Genomic DNA, 22646 nt, shown 5'->3' with positions numbered 1-22646 from the left:
CACAGAGGGTTGTCCTGCCCACAGACCAATGGCAGAAGGGAAGGGAAGGGCCAATAGCATCATGGATGTGGGTGGGTGCAAAGTGGGTGGGAAAAGGCTATAAGAGGGTGGAACCAACTACGGGGAAGGAGATGCCAAGAGATGTCGTTGGGGAAAGCCACATGCGAGCTGCAAAAGGATTTCTCCACAGCCAACACATTTGCCTGCAATAGCTCATCGCCATGCCCACTGCAGGACACACCCCCTTCCTTATCACCCCTCCCCTCAAGCCAGCTCTGTCTGCGGCACAAACTGTTCACGGCATGGCATGTCTCAACTTGGACGAAGTTATGTCCTGCCAGAGGAAGCCCCGGTATTTCAGCCCTGTCAATTATGTCTATATACTGCAAGAAATGTGAATGAGCCCGACAATGTTTAAATACATGAGGATCTCTGTTCCTTCGTTGACTCGGGGCGAGTATGGGTAGTGAGGATTAACAATTGTGTTGCTTTTCCTTGTGTATTCCCACCCCTTTTGTTCTTTCAATACACATTATAAATACACTTAGTCTCTGGGTGAATTTGAATGTCTTGGTCATCAGTATAGGAGTTATACACGTCTGTTAAAGGACAGATTGGGTTTGGGCAGTCGACGCTCAATCCGAGACCGTGCCTACGTCCGGCAATTTTCTCTTTGATGCGGTTCGTCGGCTTAGGACTGGGCAACTGGGATGAACCAGACCACTACAGCAATATATTTGTTCCCATTTCAAGTTTCCCTGAGGGCATTGGCTCAGCCAAAATGCATGAACTGGCATCCAATGAAAACTAAAATACAGTAGTTGAGGCAAGCAGATTACCTCATCCCTGAAGATCATGAATTAATAAGTAATAGTCAGGTTCACTATGTTTTTTCATTCAAAATCATGGTAGATTAGCAAACCTATACATTTTTCGAAACGTTATTACATGGAAAATCTGAAAATCAATGTTTACATTTGCCAATTCCGACCAATTCAATTCGACCAATTCGACCAATCGACCAATTCCATTCGACCAATTCGACCAATCGCTTCGATGGACCATTCGACCAATTCGATCGATTCGATTCGATTCATTGAATTCGATTCGATCGACCATTCGACCAATTCGATTTGCCAATCAATTTGACCGACCTTTGCTTGTGTGGAACGGACTGTGAAAACGATGCGGACTATATTGTCGGATACGACACACAGGACAGTGATGACGAACTCTAAATGGCATATTCTGTAATCGTGTATGTTTGATGCCATTGACTGCCTGTGTATATTTTGTCATTGACTGCCTGTGTAGATGTGAAGTTATACTGACTGCATGTGTATATATGATTTTGCTGACTGCCTGTGTATGTTTGGTGATATTAATTATTGTGACACATCTTGATGTTATTAACTGCCTGTACAAAATGATAACATGTATTTGATTATGCAACTTATCGCGAATATAAAGACAGTATTTTGCAATTCAAAACCTTTGATTCGTGTCTTACCATTCCCCATAGCACTAATTTGATACTTTCATTGGATTCCTTGTCCCTGAAAATATAGGTTTAGTATATTTTAAAAAGTTTTTAGGGTAATTAGAGGCAGAAATAGAACAAAAGATGTATTTTACTTACAGTGGCCATTTTGAAAATCCAAAATGGCCACCATACAGGTATCTCTCCAAATGTAAACATTGATTTTTAGTTTCCTTATGCTATAACCTTTCCAAAAATGTATAGGTTTGCTAATCTACCATGATTTTGAACGAAATATAATTTATTGACAAAGTGAACCTGACTATAAGGTGGATTTTTACAAATAATCTCATGGTGACATTGCAATTCTCCTGAGAATAATTCAGTAGCCAGAAGCATAGATTCCAAATCAATAATGCTGCCTTTAGCTGGATTTGAACACACAACTTTTAGGAAGCCAGTCCAGTTTTCCCACAATGCCACCAGCAAAAACAAATCAGTAAAGTTAAACAAAACCTTATGTAAATCCATATCAATTAAAATGTGGCACAGTGATTTTGCCTAAAATACCTAGGCCATTTCCATGGTAGAGCTCGCGTTCTGTCTGCTTGGTGTGACGGATGGCATCTTCACGAGCAGCATGTGGTCGGCCTTGCCGGGTCCCAATTTCTGCCAATATTTGAATTTGTTCCAGTTCGCTTTCAAATCGTTTCAGGTAACTAGATATGGGCAGGAAAATCAAAATGATTACACCAAACGACAGTGGCTTCCATTTCTAGCAGTGGTGATTGTTTTTGACAAAAGCATTGCTTAACCAAAATATTGGTTTTAAAATAAACAGAAATTGCTGAAACCAACGCAGTCTACATCATTTGGCATAAATTACTTTTCAACAAGCTGACATGCTTCCTGCTTGCTGTACGCAGTTTTGATTGGATCAAGGTGAGTATGAAACCATTCCAGCTTCTGGCCTACGGTTGAACAAAAAAGAAGCACCACTGCAACACACGGCACCAAAAAACAAACGAGCCAGGATAATTAACATACAGGAATCGGATCTCTCAATAACATTGGTCCTCAGAATATCGCAATAACATTGGTGACATTCATATTAATTGCTTCCAGTACTATTAGTTCATCCTGAGAATTTTGCAATATCATTGGCTGCCAAATTCTCAGTATTCAGAACATGACATCTGTATGGAAAAGGATTCTCGTGGTTGTTGTTACCGAAGAACACAATCTGACAGGAAGGTGCAGAGGTAGCGTATTTACCTTTGAACTGCCTAGCTTGGATTCTATTCTCAGTCTGACTATAAATTATTGGATTGGTGCTTTGTAAGCAGAGCACTGCATGGCAAAGTGAGCTGTTCCTTGGATGGACATCAAGCTGGCTGTCCCATCTACAAGCATTCATTGGTGGAAGGTAAAGATAACATGATGTCCTTCGCTAAGAATAGCCAAATTCCTGCCCTAACTCAAGACCAGTCATTGCTTATAGGTTAAGGTTATAACTTCAAATATAAAATAGCTTTTACATGTACTTACAAGTACATAATATATCTATGTATGTGTGTTTGTATCGGTGTGTTTATATGTACATGTGTATGTATTGTCGTGCGATTGCCCTCAGTGAAGACCAAGCAATCACGGATGGAAACGAGGCGACAATCAATGGTGGATTTGACAATACAGGCACGGGAGGAAGAAGAAGAAGCGGGATTTTACTTGACGTCCGCGTGCAGTATTCAATCTGCGGGAAATAATCCAAACCGAACACGGATTTTGAATAGAAAGGGAAAATAATAAAAAGGTTTATTTTCAAGAACTATTAGGACAAGTAAACGCGCCGATAAAAACTAAATCCTAAGTTGGGACATCCCCACACCAGACTTAAACAACAACACAAAGGAGGAATCAATAAAATAAAACGTTGTGTTCTGCGTGATGCGTCTTAGCTCGATCAGTAGTCAGGTCCGTTCACGTCGTCCAGGCGCGGCTCCGGCGTTGGCCCAAGAAGGCCCCGACAAGGCCTCCCATGCGAAGCGAGCGAGAGGGCGTGCAACCCACCTCCGCAGCCATGCAACGTCCTCTCGGATTTGGCACGGCCCACTGATGCACCCAACGTTCGTGGCGAGAGGGTCGAAGGTGAAGGGACCAAACGAGCAGGGCGAGGCAAGGGCAGAAGAACAAGGGCAAGAAGAAGGGTCGAGACAGAGGTCCGGGCAGGATGGATCCAGGGACCAGAAAAGGGAAAATGTCGGCTCGCCCGTCGTTTTGTCAAGCGCCTCATGACGCAAGCCCTCTTTCTCCAATCCCCGCCTCACTTCTCGACCTCTCGAATGTTCTTCTCGAGTCCGTTCTTCTCATTGGCCGAGCGCTTTGCGCCATGGTGTTAATCCATCCCGAGGTGGGCGTGGCCTCAGCCTGCCTGTCCGATGTCTGCCTGCCATGCCGGGGTCGTGCGTGACCGCTTCCTGTCTGCTCTTCCCGTCAGTTTTATCGTCATGTGCGGAGGGGGATTTAATTAGTGTGCACTAATGGATCTATCTACTGTCTATTAGTGCATTGCCATACGGGACAAATAGGTTATCACTGAGGGGACGACGTACAAGGGAATTAACATAATCCCTACGCTTGTTAAGAAGCCCCGCCCCCTCATGGCAGGGACGAAGACACAAGCTTAATCCGAAATTCGGGCGACAGAACTTATTACATCAAGATTCCCTATCACGACAGACAGAGCATAATACCTACACAGATCTACCTGGATCTATATATCCCCCTACCCAAAATTCATAATAGTATATTATGTGTGTGTGTGTGTGTGTGTGTGTGTGTATGTATGTATATATATATATATATATATTGTGAGAAACCCCCGGTGAAACCACCTTTGTTCTCACCCAAATGAGTGCCCCGCCCACCACTGACGTAACCTCCTTGGAGCCTCACGCGATTGGGAGGCGAGTCGGGACGTGATTGGTGGAGGGTCAGAGCGCGCGGCCGCCATCTGATGAGACGGACGCAGCTCGGAGGTTCGAGGCCTCGAGGCGAGGGGACTTTCGTTACGCCTCACGACAGCGAGTTGTGCTGATCGTTTATAGTTATGGATTGTACGAGTGAGTGATTCCGGAAGAGAACGAGTGATTCCCGGAGATCGTAGATTGGAACTGTGAGTCCTATATTGCCTGCTTCGTGTTGGAGCTCCTGGCCGACCGTTCCTGGCGGCCTTGTGTGGTATTCCATCCTGGTATCCTTGGAGTCCCGGAGCTCGTCGATTGGAGCCGCGAGGATCTTACCTGCGTCTCGTGGGAGCGTCTGTGGCCGACCGTTCCTGCAGGCTTGTGCAGCCTATTCCATTTGTTACCTTTCAGGGTTTTTGTGATCGAGCCAATAAAGCATCGTGCCTTACCCCTAGAAGGCCGATTAAAACACAATTGTGTTGATTACGTCTCTTTTGTCCACTCCGTGGATTACTTGAAGCCCGGACATTTACGTCCGTATTCCGGGCTGGGATACATTCCCCAGACGGGATCGCGACAAATGGGGGCCCGTCCGGGATCATTCAAGTAAGAGCCATTCGATTGAGACGGGAATTCTGCAGTGGACGACATCTTCTGGCATCTGTTCATCGCCTTCTCACCAGCGGACGCCGTCTGGGAGGAACTTTCTCGCCGTAGGACGCTGTCTTGGGCAGAGAAGTGAATAGCCTCGGATCCCTCCAAACAACCGACAAAGAATAAGCGAATAGCCTCGGATCCCTCCAAACAACCGAAAAAAAAAAAAAAACGTGAGTATTTGTACGTGGTATTTTTCTCATTGGCAATTTGATGTGCGGGTGATATTGCGTAGTTGTGTCGTATTTCCCCAACAGAGCGTTGTGTTTGAGCGTTGTGTTGAGGTTGTGTTTTGTGCCTGGTCGTATGATAACTCGTAGCCAAGCTATGTCGACCAGGGAAGTGAGAGTTCAACCTGATCATGTTGACAGTCACGTGGGTGGCGAGGTGAGCGACGCAAGCAGCCTTGACCCAGTCACTCAACCCGAGATGTTAGGAAGCGATTCCATCATGACTAAATGCATGCGTTCGCCCTTCTGGACCGGGCTGACTCCGGTTCAACAACTTGACATGTATAACAGGGAGAATGACAGGGCAGAGGCAGAGCGTGCTGCGGCAGCAGAGAGAGAGCATGCGGCAGCAGAGAGAGAGCGTGAGAGAGAGAGAGAGCGTGCGGCAGCAGCAGAGGGAGAGCGTGCAGCAGCAGAGAGAGAGCATGCGGCAGCAGAGAGAGAGCGTGCGGCAGCAGCAGAGGGAGAGCGTGCGGCAGCAGCGAGAGAGCATGCGGCAGCAGAAGCTGAACGCGTCAGAGAGCATGAGTTGCGAATGTTGACTGAACGACTGCGGGCAGAGGGGTCTGCTGCAAGAGTCCCGGAAACTGTTCATGTTCGTTTGCCGGACTGGACGGGAGACACGAAGCCAGAAGCGTATCTGGAGATGGCGGAGAAGTTGTTGGCTGCCGGTGGCATTGATGAGAGCTTGTGGGTCGGCCATCTTGTGAGCCATCTATCTGAGAAGGCGAGGGAGGTATATGCGAGGATGGCAACCGAGGACGCAAACAAATACAGGGCATTGAAGGCCGAGATTTTGAATGCCTATGCGGTGTCCGCATGTATTTATAGGAGAAATTTTTTCAGCTGGACTCGTGAGTCCAGTCAAACCTATGAGGAACATTCGCGGGCCTTGTTGGAACAGCTGCAGAGATGGTTCAAGGGGAGCAAGGTGGAGTTACCTCAAGCGGTTGCGGAACTCCTGGTGCGTTACCGTATCGATCAACAGCTTCCGCCTGACTTAGCATTGTTTCTTGTCGACAAGGACACTGTTTCCTTGGCAGACTGCGTCAACCTTATTGATAAACATGTTTTGTCGTGCAAAATGCTGCAAGTCACGCAGTCGCTTCGTAAGACGGAGGAGTCTGCGATCAAGACCGCCCCCCGTCTGCCCGGCGGCTGGATCGAGGGGAAGGGTTCTCCGATGACCTCCACTGGGGGCGCTCGCGAGCCGCAGACCAGGGCAGGGCCCTGGTGCGATTTCTGCAAACGCGTGGGGCACGGTGAAAACCGCTGTTTCTCTAATCCCGCCAGTCCGGCCTACCGAGGCAACCCTCCTGTTAAGTCGGAGGGAGATCAGTGGAACTCATCCGCCGGGCCCTCGCACACGACGGTGGCATCGGTGACCGAGGTCACTGCCACCGGGGCTAATTCCATTCATCCACTGCATCAGGAGTATTCAGGGACAGCCTTAGTGGGTGGCCCCGATTCGATGCTGAAGTTTGAGACCAAATACCTTCGGGATACTGGGGCGACACGGTGTGTTCTCCGGGTGGGGGTAGTTCCGGCCTCTCAGATGCGTTATACCGGCGAGTATACCCTCCTTCGGGGCATTGACCGGGTTCTTGGCCGGTACCCCCTTGCCCTCCTCGAGGTCCGGAGTGACATTTTTAAGGGTCCAGTGACCTGTGTGGTAGTACCCTACTACCCTATACCCGGGGTCTCCTTGCTGATTGGCAATGATGCCATAGCCAGGGAGGAGTCATTGACTCTGACCTGTGGGGGGGTCCCTAGAGCCCAGAGTAAACAGGCGGAGAGAGTGGCGGAGTCAGACATATCTTCACTCTGGCCCGAGGAGCCTAGCGCCTCGACTCCAGTTTCCGACGGTGACGTTGCGTCAGCTGAAGTCCACCCGAGCCTCCCGTCAAGCCAACCTCAGGTGCCGTGCTCCTCAGGGACCGCTCCCGCCATGTCGCGATTCAGCAGGAACGCTAATGCTAAGGTATATGTGGGAAACCTGGGCAATGGAGCAGCGAAAGCCGAGCTAGGGAGGGTCTTCGAACATTACGGACCACTCCGCAACGTATGGGTTGCTCGAAACCCACCTGGATTTGCAGTTGTTGAGTTTGAAGAGCCACGAGATGCTGAAGATTCGGTCAGAGCCCTTGATGGAAGGTTAATTTGCGGATCGCGTGTGTGCGTCGAGATGTCGAATGGCATGTCGCGGCGGCCTCGTTTCAGACGCTCTTTGGTCCGCAGGCCGTTCGACCCGAAAGATCGATGTTACCAGTGCGGTGAAAGGGGTCATTACGCATATGACTGTCGTTCTCGACACCGGAGGAGAACCCGCCGCTCTAGGTCTCGGTCCGTTTCCCTCCTGTAAATGTTTCCCCACCTTGAGTTTGGCTCCCTTGTTTCTCTATTGTGCTTTGGGTGAAGTGTAACTCTTGTGGGGTAGATGTTAATGGGGGTATGGTGTTTAATATTGTGTGTGGAAAAAAAAAACAAAACTGGTTCATTGTTTACCCTGTTAACGCCTGTTAATTGCCTGTTGCGTTAATAAGTGCGTTATTGTTGCGTTATTGTGTTGCGCCATTGCGTTGCGTTGTATTGTTGCGTTGTTTCGTTATTATTGTTAACAAGTGTTAGTAATTGTTAATTGCGTTAATTGCCTGTTAGCAATTCCCGCCATCATCTTGCCATGTGATTTGCACCTACTACAAATACTGGTTTTAAAAACGCCGTCTATTCGACGGGGTTTTTACTTAGGGGGGGAGGACTGTGAGAAACCCCCGGTGAAACCACCTTTGTTCTCACCCAAATGAGTGCCCCGCCCACCACTGACGTAACCTCCTTGGAGCCTCACGCGATTGGGAGGCGAGTCGGGACGTGATTGGTGGAGGGTCAGAGCGCGCGGCCGCCATCTGATGAGACGGACGCAGCTCGGAGGTTCGAGGCCTCGAGGCGAGGGGACTTTCGTTACGCCTCACGACAGCGAGTTGTGCTGATCGTTTATAGTTATGGATTGTACGAGTGAGTGATTCCGGAAGAGAACGAGTGATTCCCGGAGATCGTAGATTGGAACTGTGAGTCCTATATTGCCTGCTTCGTGTTGGAGCTCCTGGCCGACCGTTCCTGGCGGCCTTGTGTGGTATTCCATCCTGGTATCCTTGGAGTCCCGGAGCTCGTCGATTGGAGCCGCGAGGATCTTACCTGCGTCTCGTGGGAGCGTCTGTGGCCGACCGTTCCTGCAGGCTTGTGCAGCCTATTCCATTTGTTACCTTTCAGGGTTTTTGTGATCGAGCCAATAAAGCATCGTGCCTTACCCCTAGAAGGCCGATTAAAACACAATTGTGTTGATTACGTCTCTTTTGTCCACTCCGTGGATTACTTGAAGCCCGGACATTTACGTCCGTATTCCGGGCTGGGATACATTCCCCAGACGGGATCGCGACAATATACATATATATATATATATACGTATACACACACACACACACACACACACACACACACACACACACACACACACACACACACACACACACACACACACACACACACACACACACACACACACACACACACACACACACACACACACACACACACACACACACACACACACACAGACTTGGCATTTAATATGGAATATTTTTTTTGTGGGGGTGAACTTACTTTTCAAGATGACGTAGAACCAAAAGTTCATTGGAATTATGTTGAAATTATTCTAGATTTTGTTAATGTGACCTTTAAAAGAAACAAAAACCACATTTGACATTTCGAAGCAAATAAATTGATCCTTGAAAGTGATGTAAACTGATATCGAACTCAATTCATGGACAGTAGTGTTAAACTTCTGTACGTTTTCCAGAAGTATCTCTTTATTTTGCACATTAGCCCAAAAAATTTTCAACAAAAACAAAAGCAAAATTATGACTGGGATTACGGACAGTAAAATTACAGTTCAGTACTTCGTGTAACCCCCACGAGCATTCAGGAGAGCACGTATACGTCGAGGCATGCTGTTCACGAGATTTGCCAAGGTTTGGACAGGAATCGCTTGTCATGCAGTGACAATAGTCTGCTGCAATTCATGCACAGAGGTAGGCTGCTGGTCCAAATTGTCGATTTGACGGGTTAATTCTGCCCACAAGTTCTCTATCGGATTCATATCCGGGGACATGGCAGGCCACTCCATATGCTCTACACCACGGTCAGCAAGAAAGTGTTGGATCATGCGAGCACGATGAGGCCGTGCATTGTCATCTTGGAAGACAAAGCTTCCTCGAAAGGCTGCACGAGCAAATGGAAGCAATGTTTCTTCCAGAATGACCCTGTACTTGAACTGGTTCAGGTTTCCATTCAGAACAACCAGGTCAGTTTTGCCCCCTGCATGAAAAGCAGCCCAAACGGTCACCCCACCACCTCCAGCTTGGACTCTTGGCACTATACAATCTTCGTTGTGGGCTTCATGCACTTGTCTGTGCACTCGGACACGGCCATCTTGACGATAGACCAGAAATCTAGACTAGTCACTGAAGGTCACGTGATTCCAGTGTCCTGGCTGCCATTGACGGTGCTCTCTGGTCCACTGCAATCGGCACTGGCTGTGTTGTCTGGTCAGGCGTGGCTTTCTCAAGGGACGCCTGGCACGATACCCTGCTTGAACCAGTCGTTGGTTGACTAGCCTTCTGGATACAGGCACATTTGTCAGTTGCTGCCACTCAGCCCTAAGCCGATTAGCTGACTTGGTACGGCCATTGCAGACTAACCGGTGCAGCTGGCGATCATCTCTCTTTGTGGTTCTGCGTGGACGTCCTGGCCTCGGTTTTGGAGTAGGGACACCCCTCTGAGCATTTTGTTTGAGGATCTTTGACACCTGACCTTGAGTGATGCCATACTGCCAGGCAATAGCACGCTGTTTCATGCCAGAATCTCGTAAGGCCAACACTCCATGACAAACAGCATTGTCAAGTTGACGGACCATCTCCAGAGGAAGCGGCAATAACTTTTGTAGACGTGCAGCAGTTGTTTTCCACTAATACAGAACGCAACAACCCTTATATACCCGATTGTGAAGCCAATCGTCAAATGTACCTGTCCTTACATTTTGTCACGCCACCTGTGATATAATCCTGTTATTGACTTCTTGTTGCGAAAGACAATCAGTGACATGGTTCTTTCAACAAAGACATCACCGAAGGGTAAAAGAAACTCACCAGATTGATATACTGAGTTCAGAAAGTAAATCCAAGTCATGAAAAAATATATATTCCATATTAAATGCCAAGTCTGTATATATATATATATATATATATATATATATATATATATATATATATATGTGGGTGTACGTGTGTGTGTGTGTGTGTGTGTGTGTGTGTGTGTGTGTGTGTATATATATATATGTGTGTATGTATGTATGTGTGTGTGTGTGTGTGTGTGTGTGTGTGTTTATGTGTGCACGTGTGTGCACGTATGTGTATGTATGTATTGTTAATGGCCGGATTCCTTCTTGCAACTAGATGATATTCATAGAATACTTACCCTGCGCAGTCAACTTGTTGCGAGCCAACTCTTCTGTTTTTGAACATTTTTTTTTCTTTGATCCAATATGGCTGCCAGACCACGTGAGCGATGACATCATACATTTATATTCTCTAATATAATTGTTGCATAGATCACACTCAATACATTTCAAACTGATCAGACTAAGCGTTATCCCTGTCGAATTATGACGTCATAATTATGGCACCAATGACGTCATCGTTAACAACACCTATTCCACATATGGAGTTGTTTACAATGAGCCATGTTTCAATTTTTTCCATGGAGCCGTTTTGGAGATATATAGAGGTGCAACATTTTTCGATTTTTCCAAGATGCCGCCTGTACCACATGACCTATGACGTCATGATTATCGTTAAATATTCTATGCACGTTTATCCCTCCAGGAAGTTAAGTCGTCTTGCCTGCACTTTGAAAATCACCAAGCCCAGTACAACTTGTATATGAGAACTTGTATGCATCATAAAGGAAGTGAAGTGGTATCCTTGCCAAGGCAATAAATCTGATAAAGGTGCAGCTCTATCGAGCTGAGATAAAGTGCACTAAAAGTTTGTGAGTAGCCGGGAATGAAAGTGTTACAGGCACAAAACATAACCTCACCAATGATGCCAAGTTTTACTGCCCGCTCAGTCTTGTTCCTGGAAAAAAGGCACAAGACAATGAGGTTAGCAGAGCCAGAAGGTTATTAACGAGTGGCAAAGAGACCAGCCAGCCATGAATATTGAAGATCTTCCATGCCATTAGCAAACAGCCTGGTAATAAATGGTGGGAGCTGATTCATTTGTTCTTAAATACAAAAGCGATATTGCTGATCTCCTTGCTTTGGAGGATTCATCAAAATGCTTTTCATGCAAATTTACAAAGATAATACATAAATCCCTCCAAGTCTTCCTCTATTTTGTCCCTCAACGCTGGTGTTGGTGTGTCTCCCTATCTTTGGACCGTCCTTTCTGATATGTTTCCTCCTGATCCGTTCCGTGTTCGTGCTCATCCATGAGCCTCAACTCTGTCTTAAAAAACAAAAAACAAAAAAAACGGTCTTGGATGATATTGGCATGGTGTTAGAAGGAAATAAGATCTTCAACCGAAATAGAAAACGATTTGGATTGGGGGTGGGTCCAAAAGCTCCATCTTTTTATCATTCTACAAATTCTCAAGCATCCCCAGCTTTAGTGGCAAATTTTCCTCAAACAATATGCTTCGACCCACTTCAATACAAGCTTGTGAAAAACTCGAATTGTACATCTCACCTCTCTTTCCGTTGCATCTTGTGCATCTGACGACATAACTGTGATGCCTTGCGGCTGTACGGGTGGATAACCTTTTCAGCACCAACCTTTGGCTTTACGGTCCTCGCTGCTTTTGGCTGCAAAAATGTTAGCGATTAACAACCAAGTAACATACGTAATCACACAGAGGATAACTATCGATATACCATTTGCCAGGTGAATATATCACATCCATTAATACATCCACCGAGATACTAGATCATGCTAATTCCACCGAATATAACAAATAGTACAATTTTCAATGTGAATAAAAAAAACATCTTTGGCATCCAGGTTCATCCTGATACTCCAGTGCTCTATCTATAATTCTATATTATATTAGCCGTAGGTGATGCTGTCTGTCTGTCTGTCCGGGGGTGTGGCATACTCCGTTTAGAGTAGCTCCACCCATTCTGGGAGAGGCTTCATAAACAAATATCCACTATTTTATTAACTCGCATAGCTTTGAGGCCTGTTTAGTTAGGCCCATGGTGTCTTGCTCTCTCTCAAAGTTTTATTTCAACTCCAATTCGATATATCATTTCATTTTTCACAGTCGCTATCATAGTTTTAGACTCGGTGGAAAAAAAACGGGAATAAAATCCGATGAAAGTTTCCGTTTATAGAACGAAATGAATTCTCAAAGGCCTGTAACATAAAGGCCATTGAGTCTCTCTCACGCCTTTATCTCCAATCTAACTCACCATCTGATTTCATTTTTATCGATGGCATTAGACTCGGTGTCAGAAACAATTGAGAACATTCACGGGAAAATGCCGAGATATATTTTTAAAAATCGCGCCACAATGTATCATACACCGCCCGACAAGACGGGGAAAATGTCGACGTATATTAAAAATTCGCTTTTTCTTTTCCGGTAAGATATATTACATTTCCGTTTGATGATAGTCGTCACAAAAACATCTACAATGATGCCGACATATATTTCTTCGTTCTTATTCATTCAACATTATTATCCGGAAGTAAAGGTTCACGTGTTCATTTCACATGTGCAAAAACATACTCCATTTCACGTGTGCATGGACGTGTAATTCACATATGTAAAATAAATAAATTAACAGACGGGAAATTGCTGAGAGATATTTCGTTTGGAGCGATTATACACCGCCCAAAGGAAAAATTTCACTGAGAAACTGAGAGAATTCACCGAGTTTCAGGAAAATACCGAGAGATATTTCTTCGTTTTTATTTTATTAGTTAGGTGCACGTACACTTTAAACATGTATGTACATGTGGGATGTGGTATATATACATGTGGGACATGTGTATGTGTGTGTGTGTGTACATTTTACATGAGATGTAATAACACATTTCAAACTATTTCCCATGTGCACATGCAATCACGTTATCAGAAGTAAATACATTGTGTAGATGACATAATTGTTGCGGATCTCCAACGTCGGCCTTCCCCTTACCAAGGGTGGATTAATCCCCTTGTCTTTTTACTAGCCGACGCGATCCGGGGCTATTACGTTCCTTCCGGTCAGCGCTGAATAGGGTGGTAGGTCGAATTGGTCATATTACCTAAGTACCAGCGCCTTCCGGGAAGCAAGGAAATAACCCCACCCGAACCACGGTTTCAGTGGACACGCCAAGCGAAAGCGAGCCGCGATTCGGGCCGTTAACGGGAACTAACCCGATTGGAGCGGTTCCTGATCGTGCCACGCTTACCCAATGGAGAAATCACTAAGACGGTCGAATTAAGAGGAAAACAGGAAGAACAAGGAATTTATTACACACTTTGTACACTGAAGAAGAAGAAGAAGCAGAAGCAGAAGCAATGTACAGTGAAGAGGAAGAAGCAGATACACAGGGCAGCCTTATAACAGTCTTAATTTATCCCTGAACACGGGCCCGTTCACACTCAGTCGCACTCAGACTCACTCACACAGGGTTTGTGGATGGTCAGGCGATGGTCCCAAGGATCTCGTTCACAGCTCGCTCCGGTCCCCGACCCGTACCGTGGAGGCGATGGTAGACGGCAGGCAAGATCTTCGCGTGTCGGTGGTGCGGATCGGACAATTACATCGGGGAAAGGTAGGCTGGCTAACGGTTACGTTGTGGCTCACTGCCGCGTATGTAATAGAAGGACCGGCGCTTGATATGCGCTCCCCGTAAGCCCACAGCCAAATTCTCACAGAGCCCTTGCAATCGATCAGGATAGCGCGTCTCTCCCGATAGTTCACAATGGCGCTTTCCCCAGCGAGTCCTTGTAACCAACAATGCAATGCACTCCAACCAAGTCCTTGTAACCAACAATGCAATGCGCGCCAAACCAAGTCCTCAAGTCCTTTGCCACTGCCGTATGCACGCGAGTCCTTGTAACCAACAATGCAATGCGCTCCAACCAAATCCTCAAGTCCTTTGCCACTGCCGTATGCACGCGAGTCCTCCTGAAGGGCTTTGCGCGCTGGGTTATATCAGCCAACCCTCTCAAATCTCTAGCCACGCCCTATCAGGCCATCTCACCCGAGCCCTGGTTGGTTGTTTAGGGTCTTACCGGCTCCGCCCTTGATGACTGCCTGACGTGGCTACACCCCCACCCTCGCGCTCCACCCCCTTTTCGGGCCTTACCTCGTGGCATTTGGGCTGGTTCGAGCGAAAGCCCAAGGGCAGCAAACGCTACTGGCAAGCAAGGTGCAACAACTGCGAGCATCCTAATTGCGAGGGGCAATGGGGTGCAGACTGGATGGTGTGCAATGGAATCGATTGGAGGGAGGGCTGCAGAATGAACGGGGCCTACTCTTATTTGTTTTACACAACGCAGATGATAACTATTGGAAATGGCCTTATCTCACATATACTAAGAAATAACTAACGTTCCCAGGTGACCTACGTGTTGCATGTGGCCTAACTATTGGGTGCAACCTTTAACCTTTAATGATGTTACCTGTGTGGGTTCTCAAAACCGCAACACTGCACCCCTCCTTTGCCAGGCTCGTTCCCGAGCCGAACCCACATACCAGTGAGCCCGACCGGTTCTGATGCAAGAGTCAGGACTACTTTCTAACAATTAGTGTGACACTTAGGTGTGGTTACCCTCTACGTTTAACCTAACACCCTGTGTGCGACAGTTTTAAACACTAGAAATGTCCCACCTACTGCGTTGTGTACTAACTATCAGGCTCACGCCCACAATTAACCGAATTACGGCATTATTTCCAAACTACACATAAAGCCGGTGGGGAGCATGTTATTTACAAGACTACTCGTTATTTACAATACTACAACCCAGGACCTGTTCTTTTGTGGGAGAGAGAATAAATTTTGAAAAGAGGAAACACAAATGCCATGCACTGCACCAATACACCATACACCAATATGCACCTAAATCAAAAAAAAATGCACAATCATCGCACATGCACAAAAACCATTTCATAAATAATGAATGATGCCTTGTGCTTGGCTGGCTGCTGGGCTGCGACGTCTTCCTGCTTCATGTTCTTCGGTGTGCCATCGTCAAACTTAATGTCTTCTCTTCCTGACACACCAAAGGAAATTAATAAAAAGTGCACAAACCGTGTCCGCTTTTTATTTTGGCCAGCAGGGCCAGCTTAGGTGGTCCGACTGCATGGCATTGATGCCACTTAAACACAGTGGTCCGCAGGGCAAGATAACGCTTGCAGTGATTGTCTGCCCAAGCAAAAGGTGCCAGGCCACAGAACGTGTGGTCCATAGGTGTAGGTGCATAGGTACTGGTGCAGGCGGCAGGCAGCAGGGTGCAGCGCAAGAGTGCGGCCGCACGGCTCAGGACACCTGCACACTCCCTTCAACAAAAGGTAATGGGTCCATGGGTGGGGAGGAAGACAAAGCAGAGGTTAGCGGGGGAAAGGGCGCAAGGGTACACATCAATACAAGGTAATGCGACATGAGGGGTGCGGGAGAGCGAGCGGAGAAAGCTCGTCCCTAGCCGTACGTGACCCCCCCCCCCCCATGTCACCTACTCTACCCTTGCCCTTCCCCGTATTTACAATTTACAAATTCCGTCTCTACCGTCTTGTCTCCCATATCTCCCTTAAACCAAATTCGTCCCCAATCCCTCCCAAGGAAGGGATGGAATATCACAATGTCTCACCCACGTCATGATGCGTCTTTCATTCCAAATAGTTCACAAAACCTGGGGTGGAGTCCTGTCACCTCGGTGAGTGGATGCGGATGGTGCGAAGAGATTTCATCCTAACTATCCTTCTAATAACATTAACTCTTTAAACTACCCGGGGTCATGCCCCGCCAATTGGCACCTTTAACTATGCGGTTCTAAAAACCAATTCCCATTGACCATCCTGTGGTGCTCTTCCAATTTCGGGTCTCACTCCCCCATTTTTTCCATACTGTGCCCTCGCACAATTTTGGGGCTGGGTCGTGTGGCTCCACCAGCAGGTCCTACTTACCTGCGCACCTCCGCCACTGAAGTCGCCACCTGAGCTTGCCTAGCTCCTCAACTACCCTAACCTGGGGAAGGCCCTCCTGGCTCTCTCACCCCGCGATGCCCTCTCTGGCATTGGGCCACCCGGGCCCCTCTCCTCGGATCCTCGGGCCCGACTGAACTCTACTTGAACGCTACCTGGCTCCCAGAGCCCACCTGCGGCCTCACCTGGCCGACAGACTACCAGTGGCGGAGTGCCCATTTAACCATACTCACCAACAGGCGCACACGCCCAGCCATTTCACTTAATCGTGCACCCCTCAAAGCAACAACTTGCTACTACTCGCACCACAGATGTCAATATCCAACAAATTTACCTACTCCCTCTACCTAACTTTAAACTACCCTCCCCGGGTACTCGTGAAGCGGTCCATCTTCCCCCATCCACTCCTTCGCACCATGCACTCCACACCACTCATTCCACACACCATTTACTCCCACACCATTTATTCACTTGCACACCATGCAAGCCAATTCACTCAACACCATTCACCTTGTCCTCAATGCTCCACTCATACACTTTCACACACACACACACACATCATTCTCAACCAATGCCTCATTTGCTCACTCTCAACACAAAGACTCTCATTATTATCAATTCCTCATTTGCGCCTAAAGCGCATCCTCATACTCACACACAATTTTTCCACACTACTACACACACACAGCATCATCTGACTATCTACTTACCTCTAATACTGGTGCTTTCCCGTCTTCCCTTATACTAAGCATATCCCTCGTCATTATCAACCAACTAATCTGACTACGTCCCCTCAACTGTCCAAAAGTCACTACTTAAATCTCGGTCTCCTAAAGTCACTTGTAAGTCCCTAACAATTATCCTAGCCCGCCCTCGGCTAGTTTACACTGCCAAACCCCATAATCTACTGCTCCTCTGTCCCAAGATACAATGTGAGGGATGGTAGATCTGCCATTCCTCTACACCGTATACCATCGCCAACACTATCGCTATTTCAGTCCACTACTCTCGAGCCTCTCAGTGCACCGTAATACATTTTCGTCACAGCTCGGCTTCGAAAAGCCGAGCAATGCATACTGGTGGTCTGTCTCCTGTTGGTTGGGTCCGTCCGGCATCTTTGATTCTGGGGAGGAGGCATACTCGGTCCGAGGTTCCAGGCGCCATTTCGACGCGGAGCCTTCCGGTCTCCGGCTCGATGACCCAACCTCCCCCGGCCGGAGCACCGCGCCTGCCAGGGGGCGAAGGTCCGACCTGGCCTACCCCTAGAATCGTGCCGTTTGACCCTTGCGCCACGGCACGGCACCGGCCATACAGGGCGGGGCCCGGCCCGAATCGTGCACGGCGCTCCTTGCGAGAGCGCAGCGGCAACGATCCCCGCCGGCTCCCGCAGCACACAAAGCGCACCACGCCCCGAGAGCTCGCGGTGGCTGTACGTCGCCCTAAACGCTGCCCCGGTCTGCGTCGATGCTCAGATCGCATTCTCACATCCACACGCGACCCGTTCTACACTCACAAATCGCGGCGCTCCAGCGCCTCCCATACACTCCATGCATTCTACTCCTGCACTCGCTCGTGCATACTCTTTTCTCGCACACTCAGGTGCACACCACTCAGGCGCAGCCACGCCACTCACACACTCCGTTACACACCTTTCTTCCACGCACTCCTCTCGTGCGCTCTCCCCCGTTACGTACTCCGTAACAACCATGGGTGTGCACTCTGTTGCACACCCAATCACCCGCTCCGGTGTGCACTCCCGCACACTCTCCACAGCCATCTCACACTTTGTGTCGCACTCTTCACATACACTCTGTTGTGCATTTATTCTCACTCTCTGTTTCATACTCTCCTGTTACACACCCGTGCTTCGGTGCACTTTTTTTTCACACGCGCGCCATTCGCTTTCGCACACCTCACCACGGACCTTCCACAAGCGCCCGGGTGACGTCACGATCCAAAGCGCGCGAAAAATCCTTTTGCGCCCAACACTTTCGCGCCAAACCTTTTCACGCCATGTACAATCCTGCTTACCTTCGGGATCCTCATCTCCTGCACCAACTGCAAACTTCCATTGGGGTTAGACAGCACGACATCACGATGCGAATGCAGACTTTGAGTACATTCCATTTCTTCCCTCAATCCATGCACTACCTCTGTCGTCTCCTCAACCCCAATTTTAATTACTAGGGCATGCCCGTACTATATATATATCTAAAATTATATCCCCCCCCCTCTATTTACATGAAATGGTTTGGTCCATTCGCAAAGCCAAAGCGAACGGCTTGCGAGTACGGTGGCAATCCCCCCCCCCCCTCTATTTACATGAAATGGTTTGGTCCATTCGCAAAGCCAAAGCGAACGGCTTGCGAGTACGGTGACAATCCCCCCCCTCTATTTACATGAAATGGTTTGGTCCAAAGCGAACGGCTTGCGAGTACGGTGACAATCCCCCCCCCCCCCCCTCTATTTACATGAAATGGTTTGGTCCAAAGCGAACGGCTTGCGAGTACGGTGACAATCCCCCCCCTCTATTTACATGAAATGGTTTGGTCCAAAGCGAACGGCTTGCGAGTACGGTGACAATCCCCCCCCCTCTATTTACATGAAATGGTTTGGTCCAAAGCGAACGGCTTGCGGAGTTTGGTAAAGAAATCGCCATAGCGTGCACAAACGCGCAGGAAAGCGAAAGAATCGCAAATTAGTTTTAATTAGTTTTAAAACATAGTTTAACGCCAACATAGTTTGCCAACGTGAAATAAATGAATACGCTCTCAAATGTGCCGTCCGAGGCAGAGTCTGTTCGGCACGTTCGGCACACGTGATAGCTCGCTGCTCTCTGATTGGTTGAATCGTTTTTTGGACATAGCTCGGTAACTACTTCTCCGATTAATATGAAACCTTGAAAAGGCACATCCTCAGGTCCCCAGCAATATACCTGGCAAGTTTAAAGTATATCGGACCCGTGGTTGTCGAGAAACAGCGGTCACAGACACACAGACACACACACAGACATACACACAGAGATTACTGGAATTATAGATAGATAAATTCTTTTTCTTTATTAAGCTCGACGACCGCTGGTGCACATAAAATAAAATTTTCCAATTCGGCGGTCGTCGGCTTTTCCACACCCCGTGTCGCGATTCCTATACCAGTCCACTTAACTGCGCTTTGCTCCACCTCGCTTTCCCCGCTCTTCTCAAATCGCGCTACCCCATCGTGTACCAGTGTGCCTTTCCCGCTCGACCTGCGGTCTATGGTCTCCCCAAAAAAATTTTATGTGGCCACCCATTCGGTTTTCAAACCCCGTTAACCCGTCCTTCATTCCTTTCATTCGATTCTCTCGGGTGGCCATCCTGTTTTCCAATCCCGTGAACCTCTCGTTCATTTCTCCCATTTGGCCACCCACGTCCTCCAATTGGCTCCCCAATTTGCTTTCGAATCCCCCAAATTTGCTTTATAATCCCCCCAATTTGCTTTCTAATCCCCCAATTTGCTCCCCCGTTCTGTCCCCCACCATTTGTATGGCTGCCTGTATCTGTGCCATGAGGGCCTGCACATCTAGCACCCCCATTTGCCCAGCGGGCGCAGCCCTCGTCGCCATGTGCGAGGCGCCGCCATTTTGTTCGCCTGCCACCCCCACTGCTGCACCTTCATCAATGTTCTCTTCCATTTCCAATTGTCCCAATTCTTCCCAGGGGTCCTGGGTTAATTCTAACTCCTCCTCATCTACCCCCACCGGCATCCGACCGCCTTGGTTATCCATGGCATGATTCAAATTTAGATGTTAGTACAATGTCGGCCGCTCGTAATTTTGAGTGCGTTAGGCGCACTTCGGGTCAAATCCCACTTCCCTGACACCAATTGTTGCGGATCTCCAACGTCGGCCTTCCCCTTACCAAGGGGGGATTAATCCCCTTGTCTTTTTACTAGCCAACGCGATCCGGGGCTATTACGTTCCTTCCGGTCAGCGCTGAATAGGGTGGTAGGTCGAATTGGTCCTATTACCTAAGTACCAGCGCCTTCCGGGAAGCAAGGAAATAACCCCACCCGAACCACGGTTTCAATGGACACGCCGAGCGAAAGCGAGCCGCGATTCGGGCCGTTAACGGGACTAACCAGATTGGAGCGGTTCCTGATCGTGCCACGCTTACCCAATGGAGAAATCACTAAGACGGTCAAATTAAGAGGAAAACAGGAAGAACAAGGAATTTATTACACACTTTGTACACTGAAGAAGAAGAAGAAGAAGTAGAAGCAATGTACAGTGAAGAGGAAGAAGCAGATACACAGGGCAGCCTTATAACAGTCTTAACTTATCCCCGGACACGGGCCCGTTCACACTCAGTCACACTCTCAGACTCACTCACACGGGGTTTGTAGATGGTCAGGCGATGGTCCCAAGGATCTTGTTCACAGCTCGCTCCGGTCCCTGACTCATACCGTGGAGGCGATGGTAGACGGCAGGCAAGATGTTCGCATGTCGGTGGCGCGGATCGGACAATTACATCGGGGAAAGGTAGGCTTGCTAACGGTTACATTGTGGCTCACGGCCGCGTATGTAATAGAAGGACCGGCGCTTGATATGCCCTCCCCGTAAGCCCACAGCCAAATTCCCACCGAGCCCTTGCAATCGATCAGGATAGCGCGTCTCTCCCGATAGTTCACAATGGCGCTTTCCCCAGCGAGTCCTTGTAACCAACAATGCAATGCGCTCCAAACCAAGTCCTCAAGTCCTTTGCCACTGCCATATGCACGCGAGTCCTCCTGGAGGGCTTTGCGCGCTGGGTTATATCGCGCCGCTTCAGCCAACCCTCTCAAATCTCTAGCCACGCGCTTACCACGCCCTATCAGGCCATCTCACCCGAGCCCTGGTTGGTTGTTTGGGGTCTTACCGGCTCCGCCCTTGATGACTGCCTGATGTGGCCACACCCTCACCCTCGCGCTCCGCCCCCTTTTCGGGCCTTACCTTGTGGCATTTGGGCTGGTTCGAGCGCAAGCCCAAGGGCAGCGAACGTTACTGGCAAGCAAGGTGCAACAACTACGAGCATCCTCATGCGAGGGGCAATGGGGTGCAGACTGGATGGTGTGCAATGGAGTCGATTGGAGGGAGGGCTGCAGAATGAACGGGGCCTACTCTTATTTGTTTTACACAACGCAGATGATAACTATTGGAAATGGCCTTATCTCACATATACTAAGAAATAACTAACGTTCTAAGGTGACCTACGTGTATGCAAGGGCCTAACTATGGGGTGAAACCTTTAACCTTTAATGATGTTACCTGTGTGGGTTCTCAAAACCGCAACAATATATATATATTTATATATATATTGTTACTGATCTCAACGTCGGCCCCTTTTCCCCTTACCAAGGGGGGATTAATCCCCTTGTCTGCGACTGACCGACGTGAATCCTGGGGGTCCCAACGCTCCTTCCGGTCGGGAGCAGCCAGGGTATTTGGTCAACGAAAAGTCCCAAGGACCTGAGTGCCACTCCTGACCGCGAAGCAGGGGAGGGACTCCCGCTCGAACCACGGTTTTAGATGTTCCAATTGCCGAGCGGTTTTAGCAACCCGCAGTTCGAGCTATTAACAGTCACTAACCCGATTCCGAAGCGTTGGCCGAAATCGCGCCACAGGTACTCAATGGGGGAAATCACAAAGACGATCAGATGTGAAGGAAAGAAGGCAAAGGTAGGAAGAACAGGAATTTATTACTAATTATGTACAAAGCAAAGAAACCAAGGGAGAAGGAAAGAAAACGAAAGTAATTTACAGAAGATGGACACAGTGCAATTCTACTTATCTATACAGGCTTACTTAAACCCCAAGGACAAAACAAACAAGACAAACTCATGTACACAAAAGGATGGTATGGGCAGGGATGGTACGGGACGGCAGAGGAGGGTCCAGGTAGATGGTAGGCGTCGAGGTTCGGCTCCAAGCTCGCGCTTTGGTCCACGCTTGTGGGTTCGAGGCGAAACCCGGCACACAGCTGCGCTTCGGGCTGGCAGCGAGGAGCCGGCAGCTCCACGTATTCGGTTTCACACCGGCAGCTGTCTCACAC

The 22646-nt window shown here is 48.3% G+C and overlaps 1 protein-coding gene across 2 annotated transcripts in view; it reads right to left on the bottom strand.

Annotated features, from left to right (window-relative positions):
* TMA16 (translation machinery associated 16 homolog) overlaps window positions 1-22646 on the bottom strand; it is a 437797-nt gene that overhangs the window by 4834 nt on the left and 410317 nt on the right. For both annotated transcript variants that reach the window (XM_078776272.1, XM_068113090.2), the window contains exons 2-5: window positions 12131-12246; window positions 11481-11518; window positions 2367-2451; window positions 2051-2199 (exon numbers count right to left, since the gene is read on the bottom strand). In XM_078776272.1, the coding sequence (XP_078632398.1) occupies window positions 2051-2199; window positions 2367-2451; window positions 11481-11518; window positions 12131-12246 (388 nt within the window). The remainder of the gene's footprint in view (window positions 1-2050; window positions 2200-2366; window positions 2452-11480; window positions 11519-12130; window positions 12247-22646) is intronic.

The sequence above is a fragment of the Myxine glutinosa genome, chromosome 4, assembly GCF_964187855.1.
Source record: "Myxine glutinosa chromosome 4, kmMyxGlut1.1, whole genome shotgun sequence".
Taxonomy (NCBI): domain Eukaryota; kingdom Metazoa; phylum Chordata; class Myxini; order Myxiniformes; family Myxinidae; genus Myxine; species Myxine glutinosa.
The sequence above is the reverse complement of the archived record's forward strand: the minus strand, read 5'-3'. Positions and strand labels throughout refer to the sequence as shown.